Below are 20,085 nucleotides of genomic sequence, written 5' to 3'. Positions count from 1 at the left end.
CTAAAAGCAAAGTCAGTTCAAAGCAATAGGAAGCACAGAAGAAGGAACTTTAGATAATTCACAAATTATTCAGATGAGAAAGGAAAAGAGGTCTGAAGAGACTGCTTAACAGCAATTTTTGTTGTAGCAAAGAACTGGAAACAAAAAGAGATGCCCCTAAACTGAAGAAGGGCTGAACAAATTATGGTATGTTAATGACATGGAGAATTATTGCTCCTTAAGAAACGACAGAAGAGATACTTAGTGGTTACAAGAGTTTTGTTTTTCTTTTTTGTCAATGGAATGTATGAGGGAGGGGAAAGGAAATAAGAACTAGTAACAGTGTTGATTTAAAAAGAAGACAAGAAGATCACTGAAACATTTTTTTAAAGCTCAGAAGAGAATAGAAGGAAGTTCAATAGAAAACACTAACAAGTTAGACAACTTTGAAGTAAAATATCAGATTTTTATACTTAAAAAAAAGCAGACCATACATAATTGAGATTTGTGGCTTTATCTTTTTTTTTTTTTTGCTCCTCTTTGTATATAGAAGTGTTCACCTTTTTGGTGGTTTAAGTTCAGAATTTTGACAAAATTAATTTTTAAAAAAGAGACAAGAACAGATGTAGTCATGATCAAGTAACTAAAGGAATGACACAGTTTCTCAAGAATAATCAAGAACTGGTCTGGACTACTCAGACCAGTTCCAATGACCATGTGATGAAGAGAGCCATCTACACCCAGAGAGAAGAACTGAGTATGGATCACAACACAGAATTCTTACTTTTTATTTCACTCAAATAAACTCTTGTTGTTTGCTTACATTTTATTTTCTTTCTCATTTTTTACCTTTTTGATTTGATTTTTCTTGCGCAGCAAGATAATTGTGTAAACATGTGTGCATATTTTGGATTTTTACCATGTTTAACATATATTGGATTACTTGCTATCTAGGGGTAGGGATGGGGAGAAGGGGGTGAAATCGGAACACAGGGTTTTGTAAGGGTTAATGTTGAAAAATTATCCATACATATCTTTTGAAAATTAAAAAACTTTAATAAAAAAAGAATAGTGTCAGAAAGGTTAATGCCCTATATAAACTGAGGCTGAGAGGTAAGTACTATGAACAACCTAAACTACATTTTTAAAAAATAAAGCTATGTTAGGGGCAAGAGCAGAATTAAGAAAAACATAGGTCCTTCATTTTGTATAGATGGGAGAATGACAATATGTCAGAGAGAACTCCTATTGTGCTTTTGCTTCCTTTATTAAAGAGAATAGTTTTCAAAGAAGGAATGATAAAATAAAAATGGTCGGCAGGAATACTGAAAACTAAGATAATTTAGGGAAAAGTAAGGAGCACCTATTTATCTTCAATGAGTGAATTCAAGTCACCCAACCTGGACAAATTATATTGAAAGATACTGAATAACTTTGAGGATATAATTATTGAATATCTGTCAGTAGTCTATCAATAGTTATTGAATAGTACGAAGAAAAGATGGCTGAGGGGCCACAAGATTGAAGTTGTCTGTATTTCCAAAAAGTCAAAAAAGGTTGATAATTCAAATGATAGGCCAATGAGCTTGATGGAAATTCCTGGAAAAAATGAAAGGATCTATTTTTAAGCACTTAGAAATTATGGTCAGTGGAAACCAGCATGGTTTAATTAAGAGCAAATCAATGCATTATTTTTGTATAAGGAAAAAAGTGGAAACAAAAATGGGTGCCCACTGATTGGAAAATAGCTGAAAATCTTGGTATATGAATGTAATGAAATATAGTTGGATTTTAAGAAATGCTGAATATGAAGAATTCAGAGAAATATGAGAAGACCTATATGAATTGATAAAAAGAAAGCAGAGGCAGGAAAATAATGTGCACAATAACTACAGTATTATTAAATTAATAGAGCTCAGCACTACTCTCCCAATTTTCACTCATCCCTAGAGAGAAGCTACTTAATGCCTCAGGTTCTAGAGGATATTCTCTCTACTCTTACACTTGCTCACAAGGGGCCTACCAGGGTTCTTCCCATTTATGGTTATCCAGTAGACTCAATTAGCTCTTATTAAGGTCATTTACTCAAACAGCAAATCAAGAAGAGTGAGTCTTTGGAACTGCTTCCTTTTTCAGGTAACTGCCTCGCTGTATCTATGTGTATCTGGTGTATATTTCTGCTTTCCAATGCCTTCAACTAGTGCAGTGATTCTGATGACCATATTTTTTCTCCAAACTTCTTGCTATTCTATAATCCTAAGCAGTCTCCTATGCAACTGCCTCCAACTCTGGAACTCTTAAAAACCCCTTCAGGCTCAGGCTTTTGAAACAACCAGAGGCATGGATAATTTGCTTACTTAGCCAAACAAAACGTTGATCAAATCAATGATGCATTCAAACCCCATAAAGAGATAGGGGTGTAAATTAATGTTGTTTATGCTGAAACCTCATCCTGTGAAACTATATTCTGTGACTATATCAACCAAGATGGGGGAAGGAGCCACATCCTCCCTTTTAATAAATGAAAAAAAATAGTAAAATATATTATAATTTAGATGAAATGCAATTAAAAATATTTGTTCCAAAGGACAAATATTGAACATATTTCTTTTTTCTTGATAGAGAGGTGATAAATTATGAGTATGGAATATTGCAGTTACTATTAAACAAAATTGCTCTCTTCAGTTCATTTTTTAAAGCTATTTTCCTTTGTTATAAGAAAAGATAAAGATGGTAAGGGAATGAAAGATAAAAGATGGTATACAAATCATTAATAACATATTTTTTAAAGAAAATAAATTCCCACTGCATTGTTTTTTCTTCTTTTTTTTCCACCACATTGTTAAAAAAGAACAAGTTATGTGAGATTAATCTAGTTTGTTTTATTTTAACATAAGACTAATCTATTTATTTTATCTGTCAATCATAGAAATGCTATAACTATAGTATATTTTAATTTTAAAAAGATAGCTGATACAAAAGTTATACTTATAGGCAAGATTCAGAGATGTGGACTGAATGTTGGTACAATTAGATGTTTTTGGATTGACTGGCCAAACTCAAAGAGTACTGACATCAATCGCAGGCAATTTGGATGAAAGTCTCTACTAAGGTTCTACAAGTCTTTTGTAGGCCTTGTTCTATTCAATAGTGGGATTTTTTTTTTAATCAGAGACTATATGAAGATATAAATGGTATGATAATAAAATTTGTAAATTTTAGGAAGGATGTTAAGTTGCTATGAGGAAAGGCAGCTAGTATTATGAGTAGCATTCAAAGTCATGGGAAGGATATGGCTGATACAAGGATCAGTTTAAAGAACTAAAAAGGTTTATTTACCTGGGAAAAGAGAAGACTTGGGTAGAGGGAACATAGTAGCTATTTTCAAAGATTTGGGGAGTTATCCCATGGATAAGGGATTATTAGACATGTTTAAATTTGAACCCAAGTAGATTACTACGAGAAGAAACTGCATGACTATGATTGAGATACTCAACTTCTCTGAAGAACAGTTTTCCCTATCAGGAAAATGGGTATAATAACTGAATCTGTCTCTCAAATATTAAAGATCCATAGTTGTGGTGGTAGCAGTAATGGTAGCAGTGGAAGTCACAGGATGAGGGATAAATTGAATGGGAATCATAAGCCCTAGTTTCTGGTCCATGATTTATAGAACTCACTGGCTAAGTAACTTTGAGCAAATCATTAAATTTTCCTTCCTCTTTTTCTCTTCAGTAAAATGAATGGAAATAGACTACATGATTTATTTATCTTCCAACTTCAATATCCCATGATTTCTATTCAATTCAGCTGATTTCAATTAAACACTTAAATTCAAGCCTTACATATAGGAAGAAAAGAAATCTTTATTCAGTTCCCATACTGTGCTGAGTGTTTTATACATATTAGCTCATTTGATACTTACAACCATCCTGGAAGGTAAATGCTATTTAAATCCTTATTTCACAATTGAGGAAATTAATGCAAACAGGGTTAAGTGACTTGCCAAGGATCACACAGCCTAGTAAGTGTATGAGTACATTTGAACTCAGGTTTTCCTGACTCCACATCAGTTCTCTATCCATTGTGCCACTTAGAAACTTTTGTAGGATTATGCAAAGCTCTGGGAGAGATAATAAAATTAAATATAGTCTCATTTCTCATGGAGTTTAGAGCTGAGAAAAGGGATACACACAGAGAAAAATATGATGCACAGTGTTAGGGGAATAGGGGCAAACCTATGAAGCTTGCATTTTGGCTCAGGAGGATAGACATACCCTGGGAGATAGACACATACCTAAAGGGCATCTACAACCAGGAACTTATTGTTGGTTCCTTAGTCCCTGTGATGAAGGGTTGGTAGTGATGGAGTTATCTATGCAATTGGACCGTTTCCAGTGACACATACTCTGACCTCTTACTAAAAGGTTATATGTAACCAGAGATTCCTGGCTTTGAGTCTATGATCCCTATTATCAGAAGCTATGTTAAAAAAAAGTTGACATTTGAGTGGAAGGAGCTGCCTACTCAGTAGACGTAGAGAGAGACACCACTTTCATTCTTCCTTTCTTTGGAGCATGTTATTTGGAACTTAGACATCCTTTCCCTCAGATTTTCAGTGAAAGAAATAAGGGATCGTTTTCCTCTCCTCCTCTTGAAACAATGATGATTGCATGGTGATACAGCAAGGAGGACAAGTGCATTTTTAAACAAGTTTGAGATTAGCTCTTGTGTGCTTGGATGTCTCTTCGATTTATATTTCTTTCCCTGAGCACAAGTGATCAAAGAGCAATCCTGAGATGGATATTTCTAGCCTTGGAAACAACTTCATGAATTCAAGAGATTAGGTGCTTCTGGATCTAGGTGCTGGCAGACCAGCAGAAAGTGATCTCTTAGAAAGCTTATGAATATCCCATGGAAAATGGATGGTGTTGAGCCTGTGACCTGGCTCTAATACAATAAATGGGTGGTGAGAAGAGGTGACTATCTGATGATCCTCATTACTTTAGGATCATTAGGCTATATCTAGAAGGGATCACAGAGGCCATCTAGTCCAACAACCTTTTAGGATGAAGTTAAAGTGCTATTCTAGCTCTGAGAGACTTTTTTCCCCACTGAATTTTCAATTCTATCCACATAAGGAATTGCTAGCAAGGAACTACTCTTTAGTATATATTTAGAGACTTGTTTAGAGAAATGAGATGTTTAAGTGACTGGCCAAGGAGAGATCATTGCTGATGTGGAATTTCTATGAAATTCCACCATAACACATAAAAATCTCTCTAACATAGACTTGTAAGCTTTCATTTGGCAATCCTATGTTCCAAACAAGATTTAGTTTGATAATAATTCTAGTATGGCAAATTAATAGGAGAATTTCTTGGAGTTGTCATTGTCATAGTTTTTAACATAAGGCAAGCTATGGAAATCTATACCAGATGACTAGGAGTATTTAATGATACAATGAGAATCAGACAAAGTTTGTTAGGGAGGTTTCTTTGCCAGACTTATTTAGAGCTCAGAGTGATATGAATAGAAAGATAACTCCACAAGACTCTTAAGTTACCTAAGATAGACTCCATGCATTCTTTTTCTCAATCTCTCTCCATAGTATCTAGTATAGACCTTGCTTTATATATTATACAAAAAAGTACATATTAATAATTTTGAAACAAGAAAAAACTGCACCTGAAATATAAAATAAAAAGATGTTACAATCTAGGCAAGGGATAATAAGGATCTGAACTGTGTAAGTAAAGAGAAAAGTTCATCAGAGTCATGAAATGAGGTAGAAATGGCAAGATTTGGCAACTTGCAGAATGAAAGAGAAAAAAGGGATTGAGAATAGTGATGAGGTTATAAATTTAAAAGACTAGAAGAAAGGTGTTATCCTCCACAGGAAAAAAATATCAATACAAGGGGTAATTTGATGAGAGGAGATAATGAGTTCTGTTTCAGATATTTTGAGGTCTAAAAATTTTTAGGATTATCCAGTTGGTAGTTCTGGACTAGAGGTCAATATAGAGGGCTGAAACTCCAAAAAGGTATGCTTGAATCAGACAACTGAGCACTTAAGGCTAATTACCTAGTCAATGTGTGACTCATTAACATATATTTGGATAAATGGCTCTTCTCATCGTTGGTGCTTGCTGAATATTTGGTGCTAAGATAATCATAGGCAAGGATTGGAGGGCTGAGGGAGAGAGGGCAGAGTCACTTGGTGGCAGGATGAGGAGCAGAGAGGTTGGTGACTCTGGACTCCAGAATCGAGGATTCTGCTTGCCTGCATTCTTAATTTCTCCCCCTAAAGACCAAGGATTTTAATTCATCCTGATTCTGATCGATCCCAAGGCCTAGCTCATACTTTACAATTCAGGAAACAAGCTACAGTTAAATATGTAGATTGGTAAATTATCTACATAGAGATGATAATTAAGCCCTCTCATTAGTTGATGAGCTCATTGAACACATATATATAAAGAGATATAATAAAAGGTCTTAGTAGGAAACCTTGGGGATACATAGAGCCTGATGTGCTAATGACAATATTCTAAGTTAGAATGATTGAGGAATATTCAGATAGATAGGAGGAAAATCAAAAATATCATGAAAACTCCAAGAAAGAGTATGTGGGAAGAGTGAGTGGTTATAGTGTCAAATGTAAAGGTCAAGATAGACGAAGACAGAAAAAAACATCAGATTTATAAATTAAGATCTCACTATTAATTTCAGAGAGAGCAGTCTTAGTGTTAGCTCCTGGGTAACTCCCACTTTTGAGAATTCAGTCATTGGACCTTCTAGAGCAGTGGTTCTCAAAGAATGGTCTAGAGAATCCTGGGGATCTCTGAAACCCTTTTAGAGGGTCTACAAATTTGAAAATACTTTTTATTTCTAATATGGTAAATGTCTATAAATATAACACAGATAAACAAAAACACTTTGGAGAGATCCTCAATAATTTTTAATAGGATAAAGATACTGAAAACAAAAGTTTGAGAACAACTGTTCTAGAGTAAGAAGAGAATTGCAGCAGAATTCCTGGATGACATATTAAAGCACATAATGGCATCTGGGGAGGTTCAAGAAGTTTGAACCTTACCAGTCTCCATAGTTTGAGCGATTTATCTGGATAATGGAAAAGTAGAGTCACCATTACAGGTCATTTCCCTTCTACAAGAATCCAAGTCATTTGAAGGTTTCTATAGGGCTAAGAGGTATTCATTAGAATGTTGAAACCATTGTTAGTGCTTTATGTATTTCTGTAGATGTTTAGGAGTTCCAGCTGGTTTTTTTTTTTTTTATTGGTACCATTGAATCCCATTTTCCATAGAATGAAATCAATGATACATGATATGCATTTGTTACAGTCAATGCTTTGTTTGGGAGCTGGGAACACTGTTGTCCACATTTAGGGAAATCTATTCATAAGTTATATTTGTAAATTTTCCTGGAGAAACTCCAAATTGGGGCAGAGAGCTAAAAGGAAAAATGACCTTTTGGCAATTAGACCTCAAGATCAGACCCAGTCTGTTTAAATTGAAAAGTTTTAGGAGGCCCAAAACTATGGACTATACTTACCTATAACCCTTGGTGGTGAACTTCTTCTGAAGCCCCTGAGAATAACAAGTTGGTCCGGTTGTTTCCAAGTAAAGTCCATATTTTCTTTCTTTGAAGCCTTGCAAGGCAATTTGACCTGATCCCCAGCCTCACCCAGAATCAGCTCCTTTTCACTGGTCATGGCAGGCAATAGAACTGAATTCCAGAAATAGAGAATAAGTAGGTGAGGGCCAGCAGCAGCCCCATTTGTTGACTTTTATTTCCCCCCTCAATGAGATCTGGTTCCTCTGCCACCCCAGCCCCCAAACTCAAGGATGATCACTCACCCAACTGCAGAGCCAGGAGCAAGGTTGCAAAGGAAGTTCCTCCATCCATACTCGCCTTGTGAAGGAAATGAGGTGCCAGACCTCCTCTGAAAGGTGCTAGAGTCATAAGAAAGTCCCTGATAAATTGGTCAGAACCCTGGGGGAATGAGATCTCTTCCTTGTGAGTCTGAGGATTCAAAAGAATTCAGTCACTCAACGTGCAGTGGATAGAGCAGTGGGCATGGAGTCAGAAACTCATCTTCATGGTCTCAAATCTGGCCTCAGATGATTATTTAACTGTGTGACCCTGGGCAAGCCAATTAACCCCGTTTGTCTCATTTTCCTCCTCTGTAAAATGAGAAGAGAATGGCAAGCCACTGCAGTAGAAAACCACAAACTGTCAGATTCAACAGAGCAGCTATTATGTGGAGGCCATTGAAATAGTCACTACAGGGGATAAAATGAATAAAATTTTACTTCAGGAACTTATAAGTATGAAATATTTACTTAAATCAAGTCAAAATCTGCCTCTAGGCAGATTTCATCCTTTGATTCTCATTCACGGAATCAAAGATTAAGAGTGGGGAGGGACTTTAGAGGCATTTAGAACAAATCTAATTCTTCTTTCATGGTTTTTCAAGTATTTGAAGTGTCCATATTGTCACAGCTCCAAGCTAAGCTATTCCCAATTCTTTCAAGCAATCCACAAATAGCAAGTTCATCAGTGACTTTACCATCTGGGTCACTCTCCTCCCTTGTGCTGCAGTTTGTTGATATTCCTCTTTTAAATGTGGTGCCCAGCAGAGGCAGAATGGTATAATGGAGAGAAAGCTAGATGGATCAGGAAGCTCTGAGTTCAAGTCCCACCTCCCACATGCACTGGTTGGTTATGGGCTACTGGGCAAATCATGTATCTTCTCAGTGTCCCCAAAGACTCTCTGTGACTATAATTTATAAAACAGTTGTTGATCTGCATTGGAACAGGAGTTTCTTTCTCCAAGAATTTCTTAAGCTAATGAAATCACAGATTTAAAAAAAAATTAGTTTTAAAATTAAAAATGGATGTTTAAAATTTAATAAAAAAGATAATACTCAAAATGAAAAGCAATATTCTAGATCTTTTACATATAGCTATCTACATGTCGTCTCCTTCATAAAATGTATACGTTTTATACAATTTTTGCCTCTGTCTCCCCAGAGCCTAGCCCATTATTGTTCAATCATGTCTGACTCTTCTTTGTGGACCATGCTGTTCATGAGCTTCTCTTGGCAAAGATATTAGAGTAATTTACCAGTTCCTTCTCCAGTGGATTACTGCAAAGGGAAGTTGACTTGCCTATGGTCACACAGCTTGCAAGTGTTGGAAATTGCATTTGAACTCAGGTCTTCTTCACTCTGGGCCCAAAGCTTTATCTACTGAGTTACCTAACAGACAGGAAGTACTAAATAAATGGGTTTTGACTGACTGACTGTCTGGGGTACTTTGTGCCCATCACCCTCTTCATTCTAGATCCTTTGTTTCTTTTACTATAGACAAAGCTTATTGCCCTTTAAAAACCCAAATCTTTTTTCATTTAAAAATGTTGTCTTGCCATGTCTCCCCATCTTATACTTGGTAAGTTATTTTTTAACTTATACTTAATGCTTTAAAGTTATCTCTATTAAATATTAAATTTGGTCTATCAACCTCCCCTGTGGAGATCTTTATGGATCCTCTGTTGTTCAATATGTTAGCTCTCCCTTCCAGCTTCATACCATATGCCCTAAGTGAAAATGAGTAATGAAGAGGCATTAAGATAAAAATGGAAGTTCAAAGGAGAAAGAAATGGTAATGGAGTGAGGAACAGGAAGGGCTTAACAGAGAAAATGGCAATTAAACTTTGTGGATGATCTTTTTGTCTTATGCTTTTGTTTGATGAAAACAGTGATAGTAATTAGGTTATTTTCTTTATTAATCACTTTGAAATATAAAAACTGAACTTCTTATGGTCATTTGATAACTTTCAAAATATTTTTTCCATGAGCTGATTTTTCAATGCATGAAGAAACTAAGCCCCTTGCCTCCCAATGTGAATTATTTGGATTGATTATTTCATATAATGATCAGATCATATAGTAAATCAGAATTGTTAGCTCCTCGTTTGAAACACAGAAAGTCTATCTTCCTGACCTATGAGAATATTCTGGGAAATTTAAGCCATGGAGGTTGGAAATGACCATTCTTGGCAAACCTTCACTTTTTTTTTTTTTTTTTTTTAGAAAATCTGAGTTTTTGAATTAAGCAAATATGAATATTCCATAATTTTGTCTCATAACAATCACCTTCTCTTCATAATTTGGGCTATATTTTTATACCAGATAGTAGATAGTGTGATTTACATTCAGTACCTGTAGTTCTCTCTCTAGATTTAGAATTTCCCTGAACCACCTCATTGTTAAAAAAGATCCACATCCATCAGAATTGATCATTGTATAATCTTGTTGCTGTGTACAATGTTCACTTGGTTCTACTCACTTTATTTAGCATCAGTTCATCTAAGTCTTTCTAGGCCTTTCTGAATCATCCTGCTGATTGTTTATCAAACAATAATATTTCATAATATTCATATACTATCATAATTTTTTCAAGGACTACCCAACTGAGGGGCATCCACTCAGTTTTCAGTTCCTTGCAGGGCTCTATTTCTAACTGATTGAAAGGTTTTATGGTTTTTCTTGTTTTTGTTTTTGTTTTTTTTCTCTTCTATCCCACTCCAACCCTGATATAATGAAACATGTCTTATTCAATATTATGCAATAGACTTATCACCAAAAAGTCATTCTTAAGGTCAGCCACAACATTTTTAAATGCTGTAATTCACCTGTAAATAGGTTTTGTGTAAAATTTGACAGAAATAAATTGTATTATTATGTTTTTTATAAAGCAGCTAAGTTAGTTGATGTACATAGATAACACACAATTTTGTTTATTTTTGTGTTAGTACTGTTAATTTCTTGCAATTTACGATTATATTACATCATTAAAAGAAAAAAAAATCTTTTATGAACAGGAAATAGAGGTTTAGAGTACTCCAGGTCTATAGTAGCATTAGCAACACCAGCAGTAGTAAGTTAACATTTAGAAACCATGTGATATAAAGATTAAGTATTTGACCTCAAAGCCAGAAAGACATGGCTGGATAACCCTGGGTTTATCCCTTAACCTTTCAATACTGACCCAAACTGATGCAAGGATTTTCCTCACCTGAGATTTTCCTGCATCAATAAAATTACAGGCCCAGTCCCCACCTCTCCCTTCAAAATTCACAAAGCATTTTAAAAACATCATGTGCAAAGATGCAAAAAGTGAATACAAAAGTAAAATTTTGAGAACTGTGAAGACATAAGTCTGGCTGGAGTGGTTAGTTTATATAAGGCTGAAATAAGAAATAAGATCAGAGAGGGAGATGTCAATCATATTGTGGTGGACCTTGAATGCCACAATAATTAGTTTCATCTTTATTATGTACTGAACATATCATTCCCAATAGGGATTCATTGAAGGTATTTATATAGGGAAAAAAAATTGAACATAGATGTTCTTTAATAAGATTAATTTCTCCTAAAGGACATGTGTATAAAAAACATTTATAGTAACTTTATTTGTAGTAGCAAAAAATTGAAAACTAAAGGGGCACCCCTCAATTAGAGAATAGCTAAACAAATATGAATGAATATAATAAAATGCCATAAGAAATGACCAAAAGGATAGTTCCCGAGAAATTTTGTTGTATTTTTATTCACTCTGAGAGACAGCTAGGTTACACAGTGGATAGAGCACTGGACTTGGACACTTACTAGTCACATGCCTTCTGCCTGCCTCAGTTTTCTTGGCTATAAAATGGAGGCAATAACAGTACTTCCTCCCAGGATTGTTGTGAGGATAAAAATGAAATAATGTTTATAAAGCCTTTGTAAAACTTAAAGTGCTATATAAATGTTAGCTATCGTTATTTTTGAATGAAATGAAAGGAAGCAGAAAACAACTTATATAATAACAGCATTATAAAGAAACATAACCTTGAGAGACTTAAGAAACCCATTCAATGAAATGATCAGCTGTGATGCCTAAGGATGGATGACAAAGCATACTACTTCTTGTCAGAGAAGTAATGAATTCAAATTGTATAACGAGACATAAATTTTTAGACATCGCCAATGAGGAAATTTGTTTTTCATAACTATTTATATGTGTTACAAGGATTTTGTTTTAAATAAAGGATTAGGAGGGAGAAAAATAGATGCTTGCTAACTTAAAATAATTTTAAAAGATTAATTTTTCTTGCTTTGTTTTGTTTTGTTTTTGCTGAGGCAATTGGAGTTAAATGACTTGCCTAGGGTCACACAAATAGGAAGTGTTAAATGTCTGAGGTCACATTTAAACTCAGGTTCTCCTGACTTCAAGGCTGGTGCTCTATTCACTGAGCCACCTAGCTGCCCTTAATTTTTCTTTTTTAAATTTTTTTGTTTTGTTTCGACATAGCAAATGCATCCCAATGAACAAGCACTTAGAATCTACTCCCCCAAAAGAGTTAAGCAAAACCAGCTGAAAGGTTTTGGCTGATAGTGCACATCACTTTAAAAAGATACATTTGGCAGCCAGAGAACTAAAGTGGGCACACACACACATATACACACACACACACAAACACAAGGGTAGCCAGATCAATATCTTAAGAGAAAGGATCCCTTTCAACCATGCCATTTTCCATTCCCAACACTTTTATATTCTGCTTTTATATCCTCCCAACAACCCCTGCGTTTCTTTACTAGAACCCTTCCTTTTCCCACCCCCCAGAATTTCACCATCCTTATTTTCCTAAGTTCTAGGAAAGAAGTAGCATAAACCAGGGTTGGGGGGGGAGGGGGAAGAAAGTTCACAAGAACATAACAAGAAGGAGGAAATCAGTGGTTTCTGCTTTCCAAATTCTAGAATAAGAGAAATGGGTTTCTGATTGTTCTTTACGGATCACAGAACATTAAGAATGCACTTGACATGGAGAACTAGCCCTGTCCTGATATGTGAAGAAACAATGAGCACATTGAGAGGGAATTTCGTGTGGTGGAAAAAGAACCAGATTTGTATGTAGGGGGTATGAGTTCAAATTATAGTATTGTGTACTAATTAACCTGTGTGGCCTTGACCAAATAATTGAATTTCAGAATCCTCATCTATAAAAATGAGGGGTTGGACTAGATTATATATAAAATCCTTTTAAGCTCTAAATTCTATGATTCTATGTAGACCATTTCCTTCACACTTCTCTGAAAAGGTGCTAAGGGACTAAGACAGCCAGCTGGGTTGAGGAGGAAGCTGAAAAAAGGAACTGATCATACCACAGAAATTTGATGTTTGTAGCAGGAGTGGTATAAGCATGATTGAGAGTTCCCCAAGTTTGGGGTGAGGGACTTTTGGCCTTGAAGGAACTTCTTTCTAAGGAGAAGACATGTGGAGAATCAGAGGAGGAAGTATGGGTCATAATTCTCTTTGCCAAGCCAGGAGGAATTGTGACAAGTATACTAGCTTTCATGCTACCCAAAGTAGCAAAGTGAGACTGGAGTGGGTTCATTGAGAACCAGCAGCTTCAGAGTTTGGTAACAGGACCCCTAACCCATCATTCATTTCTCCAACTTTTCTGCTTCTTTTTTCCCCACCAACTAGTAAAAATGAAAAAAAGGGATAATAAACCGAAGTCATTCTCCCTCTTACTGCTTCAAGTTCTAGTATGACTTGACATACCATATTTTAATATGTGATTCTAATTTAAAGTATGTGGTCATTAACTATGATTCTTATCTGTTAGACTATTTATGAACCTGGAGAAAAATTTAACAAGGAAACAAGCCTATAATAGGGGAGAATGGGAGTCGGCAAAGGTGTCTTAGGCACTCACTTTGACTTTGCTATCAAATCAAACCTTTGGCACTGACACTGCTGGTACCTAGCCTTGCCTGTCATTAAAGAACTCCTATTAGGAAAGGGAACCGCATGTGAAAAAATGTCTGTGGCAGCCCTTTTTATAGCAGCAAGAAACGAAACTGAGTGGATGTCCATCAGTTGGAGAATGGCTGAATAAGTTATGGTATAATGAATGCTATGGAATGTTATTATTCTATAAGAAATGATCAGAAGGATGATTTTAGAGAAGCCTGGAGAGACTTGTAAGAACTGATGCTGAGTGAAATAAGCAGAAGCAGGAGATCATTATACACAGCAACATCAATATTATATGATGATCAATTCTGATGGATGTGGCTCTTTTTTGTGAGATGATTGAGGTCAGTTCCAATAATCTCATGATAAAGAGATCCATCTGCACCCAGAGGAGAACTGGGGGAATTAATGTGGATCATAACATAACATTCTCACTCTTTTTATTATTGTTCATTTGCATTTTGTTTTCTTATTCATTTTCTTTCCTTTTTGATCTAATCTTTCTTGTGCAGCAAGATAATTTTACAAATATGTTTACATATAGTGGATTTTAACAAATATTTTAACATGTATAACATATATTGAGTTATTTGTCATCTAGGACAGGAGCTAGGAGGGAGGAAGGGAAAATTTGGAACACAAGGCTATGCAAGGATCAATATTGAAAAAATTATCCGTGAATATGTTTTGAAAATAAAAAACTTTAATAATAAAAAAATAACTATTGCCATACATCTCATACACAACTACAAAGTACCATCTACCTTCTTCACCCCCTTATGGAAACTGCCAACAAAGTCGATGCATTATAATTAGGGAATGGTTAAACAAATCATGGTACATAAATATAATGGAATATTACTATACTGTAAGAAGTTATATACGTGAAGTATACAAAAATAAAGAACTCATGCAAATTGGGGTAAGCAGAATTGGGAAAGGGATATACACAATGACTGCAACAACATAAAGGAAAAGAACAAAGAAAAGAAACTTATGTAATTATAATGATAAAATTTGACCTCAAAGAAGAGATATGAGAATGTTCTTCCTTACTTTCTTTGCAGAAGTGGGAGACTTTTGATACATTATTGTATATAATAGACAGCTTGATTAGTTTTTCAAAGCTGCTTTTTTCCTTTATTTGTCATTGTTTATTATAAAGGATGATTCTGGGGGGGGGAATGGGAGAGCTATATTGGGAAATGAACATGATATAAAATCAAAACACTTCAATAAAAATTTAAAGAAATAAAATAAACATTATGGCTATTTTAAACAAGAAGAGGTTAAATACGTAGGTACACAAAGACTTGCACATAGTAGACACTGAATGAATATTTGCCAAATGAATAAATGAGAGTTGAGAAGGGCTGGAAGTAGGTCATTTGTAAAATTGGTAGAGTACTGAGAATGGGGCCTGGGGCAGCATGGAGAAGAGAAAGATAGATAATGGATTCTAGACAGGTTGTGGGGGAGGGAGGGAGGACTTTATGGCTTAGAGTTTGCCTCTTTCCTTGCCTCCTTTCACAGTGGGCTATTGTCTTTCAAGCCCAAATCCTCCCCTTTCTCAGGGTGGGCATTTTCTAACCTCCTTCTAAGCCTGCACCTCCCCCACCCCAGACCCCCTATTCCCTAGATCTGTTGGAAGACAAGACTTTCTCTTCTCGGCCACTTCTGGGCCCAGGGCTCTCCAAAGGCTAAGGTTTTCCAGCTGCTTGTTTGCCTCTGCTGAGGGCTTGGAGCTCACATTTCCGCTGAGCCTGGGAGGCCCCAGAGAGAGGTCTTTGATTCTCACAATCTCCAGCCACCATGGAGACAGACTACACATCCTGTGCCCCAGTGCTCCTCAGCGCTTGTGAGAGATGCTGAGATGAGCTTAGGTATATGTAGCAAGGGTCTCTGCATCTCTCTCTGTCCCTAAGTGTGCCCGCCTGTAACTATGCTTTTTGATGCAGATACCTAGAACTCTCTGTGACTGCATCTCTGTCTCATACTTCAAGAGGCTGCACCTCCCAGCCTTGTTCTACGCCCCGGACCCACTGCTCCACTCTTAGCACCCCCCCTATCTCCTGCTGCCACTCTGTTCTTTCTCTTGTCTGTAAACACCATCCTGTTCCCTAGCAGGAACCCAGACATTTGATAAGCTTTGATCAGAAACAGCTCTGTGAACTGAAAACAACAATCATCACCCAACAACTCAAAACTCCACCATTTAGATATGGGCCTAGGGGGTAGAGGGCAGCAGAGGCGACAAAAGGAGGGGCAGACATGAACAAAGGGAAAAGGACAGATGGAGAGAGAAAGCAAAGAAATCTAGGGAGAGATAAAGATAGAGAGTCCCAGAGCAGCTCATTAAAACAATAGATATACATACATCACACAATGCATATACTCAAGCTCCAACACACTCACAAAATTCAGGAACAATAGAAGCTAAAAGAAAGAAGCCAGAATGGGTGGGTGGGAGAAACAAGAGTGGAAGAGAAACAGAAAGAACAGGGGAGAAAGACAAATAGAGACAGAGACAATAGAAACAGAAATAGGGAGAAGAGGAGAGAGAAAGAAAGGGAGAGAGACAGAGAGAGAAGGGGACAAAGACAGAGACAGGAAAGGAGAGAAGAGAGAGACAGAGACAGAGAAGGAAAGAAGGAAGGAAGAGAGGGAGGGGAAGAAGAGGAGAGAGACAGAGACAAAGAAAGAGACAGAGGAGAGATAGAGATAGGGAGAAGGGGAGAGAAAATGACAGACAAAAGGGGAGAGAGAAAAAGAGAGAAAGTAAAGAAAAAATGGGGGGAGACAGAGGAGACGAGAGAGAAAGAAACAGAGACAGAGACAAAGAGACAGACAGAGAAGAGATAGAGACAGGGAGAAGGGGAGAGAGAATGACAGAAAGAAAGAAAAGGGGAGAGAGAGAAAGAGAAACAGGAGAAACAGAAAGGAGAAGAAGAAATGGGGGTGGAGGACAGAGACAGAAAGTAGAGAAGCAAAGACAGAGACAGAGAGAGAAACAGAGACAGAGACAGAGAAACAGAGAGATAGAAAGAAACAGAGAAAGAGAGTGATAGAGACACAGAGAAAGACAGAGACACAGAGAGACATATATAGAGAAAAAGAGAGACAGAGAGAAGGGGAAGAGAAACAGAAATAGAAAAAGAGACAAACAAACAGAGACAGAGAGAGAAAGAGAGACAGACATAGAGAGACACAGAGAAAGAAAGATACAGAGAGACATATATAGAGAAAAAGAGAGACAGAGAGAAGGGGGAGAGAAACAGAAATAGAAAAAGAGACAAACAAACAGAGACAGAGAGAGAAAGAGAGACAGACATAGAGAGACACAGAGAAAGACAGATACAGAGAAACATATATAGAGAAAAAGAGACAGAGACACAGAGAGAGAGAGACAGAGAAACAGCGAGATAGAAAGAGAGACAGAGATAGAAACAGAGAAAGACAGAGAGACCCAGAGAGAGAGCTATAGAGAAAAAGAGAGAGACACAGAGAGACACAGGCACAGACACAGACACAGAGAAAAACATGCAGAGAGCAAGCAATATAGAGGCAAAAAAAACAACTGAAAAATGGAGACCAATACGGAAAGGTGAAGAAGAAGTACAAAGAAACCGGAGAGACAGTACAACACACACTTATGTCGCCGAGATCCGTGCGCATGCACTGCGTCCCCAGCCCCGGGGCCGGGAGGGGGAGCGGGCTTCGGGAAAAGGAAGAGGGCACGGCTTCACCACAGCGTGTGTACACGATCCCACAGGCACTTTTATCTCCTCCCTACGACCGCCCGTTCACCCCCTCAGCCTTACCATGGGATGTGCCCCCAGTCCCCCTCACACACAAGCACCAACCACCTCCCCATCACTGGTTTCTGTTGGGTGAACTTCCTAGAGACCACGACCTCTCTGAAGGAATCTCTGTGGTCTCACTGCTGCAACCTCTGCCATCCTCTCCCTTGCCTCTGACACCCACCCGGGAGGGCACAGCTACCCCAGCGCCCCTCCCCCATATACTCCCTATCCCTAAGAGGGCCCGAGCCGACATCGGCTTCCCCCTCCCCTCAGCCCCGCCGTCCCCCGCCCCAACCCGCTCAGTGCCTCTGACAAGAGAAATCTGCTTCCCCATCCTGTGGTCTGCCAAACCATTCCATCTCCTCTTCGCTTAGCAACGAGGCCCACAGTTCCGTGGCGGGGAGGCCTCTTTTTCGGATGTGCTCCATTTGAGGGCAGAGGTATTTTGTACTTAAGATAATCTTCAAACTGACCTCCTCCACTCTAGGAAGCCATCCATGCAGCATCCCTCCCCACCCCTCACTTCCCCATCTGGGCTTTGTTTGATTTTTCTAGCAGGAGTGAAAGGGAAGAGTTCTAAAGAGTTTCTAACCCTGACAGGTAGGGCCCGACAGCAGCCATTTTGTGTCTACTGGACACAAAATCTAGTGTTTCATAGGAAAACGAGCCCAAGAAGAGAGGCTCACTTCTAGCCCTTGCCTAGACCCTGTTCTGTACTTCCCAATCCCACCCCCTCCCCATTTACTCTGCCCAGGGAATAGGTTAATCCCAGGCAAAGCCAGAACCCTAGATTATTAAATTCTAGTCCTGACTCTATATTAAAAGGGAAACTGATCTAATTACAATGAGGGAGAATCCTGAAATAGGGAATATGGGTTTTCCTTGTTTCTCAAGGGCAGACATATATTCTCCTTGAACTCCCTCCCAAAATAAACCCATTAAAAGGAGGCAGGATTGACGATGAAGCATGCTATCCACCCTCTGATTGAGAGGTAAAGGTTTAGGGAAAGAAATGTACATTTCCAGAAATGCTCAAAGTGTGATTTGTTTTGCTTGACAATGCTTATTTGTTATAAAGGAAGGTATTTTATTTAATGAAGGGAGAGGGAAGAGGGGAATTGTTGATCCTGATGCTTAAGAAAAAAAAAGAAAGAAAGAAAAGTTCATTGAAACTTTTTATATCATGAATGAGGTTTTGAAGGAGAAACAGACAAGCATGACAGCTTTGAAACAAATGGGTTGAATTTATAATGTTTTTAAAAAAATTTTTAGTATATACAATAGATTCATGGTTTCATATATAATCCTCTTTTCTGTTTGGCATATTATTAAATATTAAAATATTAGTTTTGGTTTTTTAATATTAAATTTAAAATAGTAAAATATTAGTACTTGTTCATGATTTTTCAGCTTCAGAATAACAAAAAAAATTAACTTAATTTTTTAAAGAGAGTCAGGAGAGAAGCTGGGGATGATTGGGACCTCAAGGACTGAACTGGCTTCAGTTCTGAAGACAAATTTAGGAAGCAGAAGGAGAAAGTGTTACTTCATAGAGACCAGCTAGGGAAGAAGCCTAAAATCACATAATTGAAAGTTGGAAGGGGCTTTTGTGACCATTCCTCCAGAGAAGACAGTGGAAAGAGTGAGGGGTTGGGCATCCAGGAACTTGGGGGCCACAATCTAGCCCTGTTACCAACTACTTGTTTGAACTTAATCAAAAGCCACTCTCTGTCTTTAATTTTCTTGTCTGTAAAATGAGGAAATTATACTAAATTGCTTCTAAGGTCCCTTCCAGTTCTAAATCTGTAATCCCATAAATATTCCTTATTTTATAGGAAAGGAAATTGAAGAAAAATAAAGTATTTTGTTCAATATCAAAGGAAATAAAGACTATTTGACACACCCCCCCCAATGCTTTAACTTCAATCTTTCAGTGTCTTCACCACACTGTGGCATATCATCTTCATCACTCCAAAAGCAGAGAGAATGGCTACAAAAGTGAGTTCTCTCTTCTCTCCTTTCCTCTCTTCTGCTTTCTTTTCTTCTCTCCTCCCCACTCTCAGCGGCTTCCATTTACATGTCCCTTCTCCTGCCCTACCATACCTGTTTTTGCCCTCTACCTCATTCCTCCTTAATCTTAATTCCTTCCTTCTCTTTCCAAGAACAGGTTCGACATTGAATTTTATTCCTTTCTTTTCTTTTCACCATCTCACCCTCTCCTGTGGCTATGTTTCTTTCTTTGCCTCTCCTGCCATGGAAAGTCCGCAGTTGATCAGAGATTCCTATTCCTGATCCTTCCTCTTTGTCCCAGTTTCCACACCATTTCATTAGACCTCAGTTTCCTTATCTGTAAAAGGGTCAAGAAGAAAAGGTGGATTTATCACTTTTAGGGGCTTTTCTAGTTCTGGATTGATAATTTGATGGTAATTTCTTATTTTCCTCATCTACTTACATCCTTCAACCTGGG

General features: G+C 37.4%; 1 protein-coding gene across 2 annotated transcripts in view; it reads right to left on the bottom strand.

Annotated features, from left to right (window-relative positions):
* The window catches only part of CD4 (CD4 molecule), a 34,051-nt gene that overhangs the window by 13,750 nt on the left and 216 nt on the right, over nucleotides 1–20,085 (bottom strand). The window contains exons 2-3 of one of the 2 annotated variants that reach the window (XM_052000975.1): nucleotides 7,863–8,028; nucleotides 7,558–7,731 (exon numbers count right to left, since the gene is read on the bottom strand). In XM_052000975.1, coding sequence (XP_051856935.1) covers nucleotides 7,558–7,731; nucleotides 7,863–7,968 — 280 coding nt within the window. In that variant the 5' untranslated portion in view covers nucleotides 7,969–8,028. The remainder of the gene's footprint in view (nucleotides 1–7,557; nucleotides 7,732–7,862; nucleotides 8,029–20,085) is intronic. The other variant, XM_052000976.1, reaches the window with a different exon arrangement.

Source organism: Antechinus flavipes, chromosome 5 (genome assembly GCF_016432865.1).
Source record: "Antechinus flavipes isolate AdamAnt ecotype Samford, QLD, Australia chromosome 5, AdamAnt_v2, whole genome shotgun sequence".
In the NCBI taxonomy this organism is placed as follows: domain Eukaryota; kingdom Metazoa; phylum Chordata; class Mammalia; order Dasyuromorphia; family Dasyuridae; genus Antechinus; species Antechinus flavipes.
This window is presented reverse-complemented; position numbering and strand designations above follow the sequence as displayed.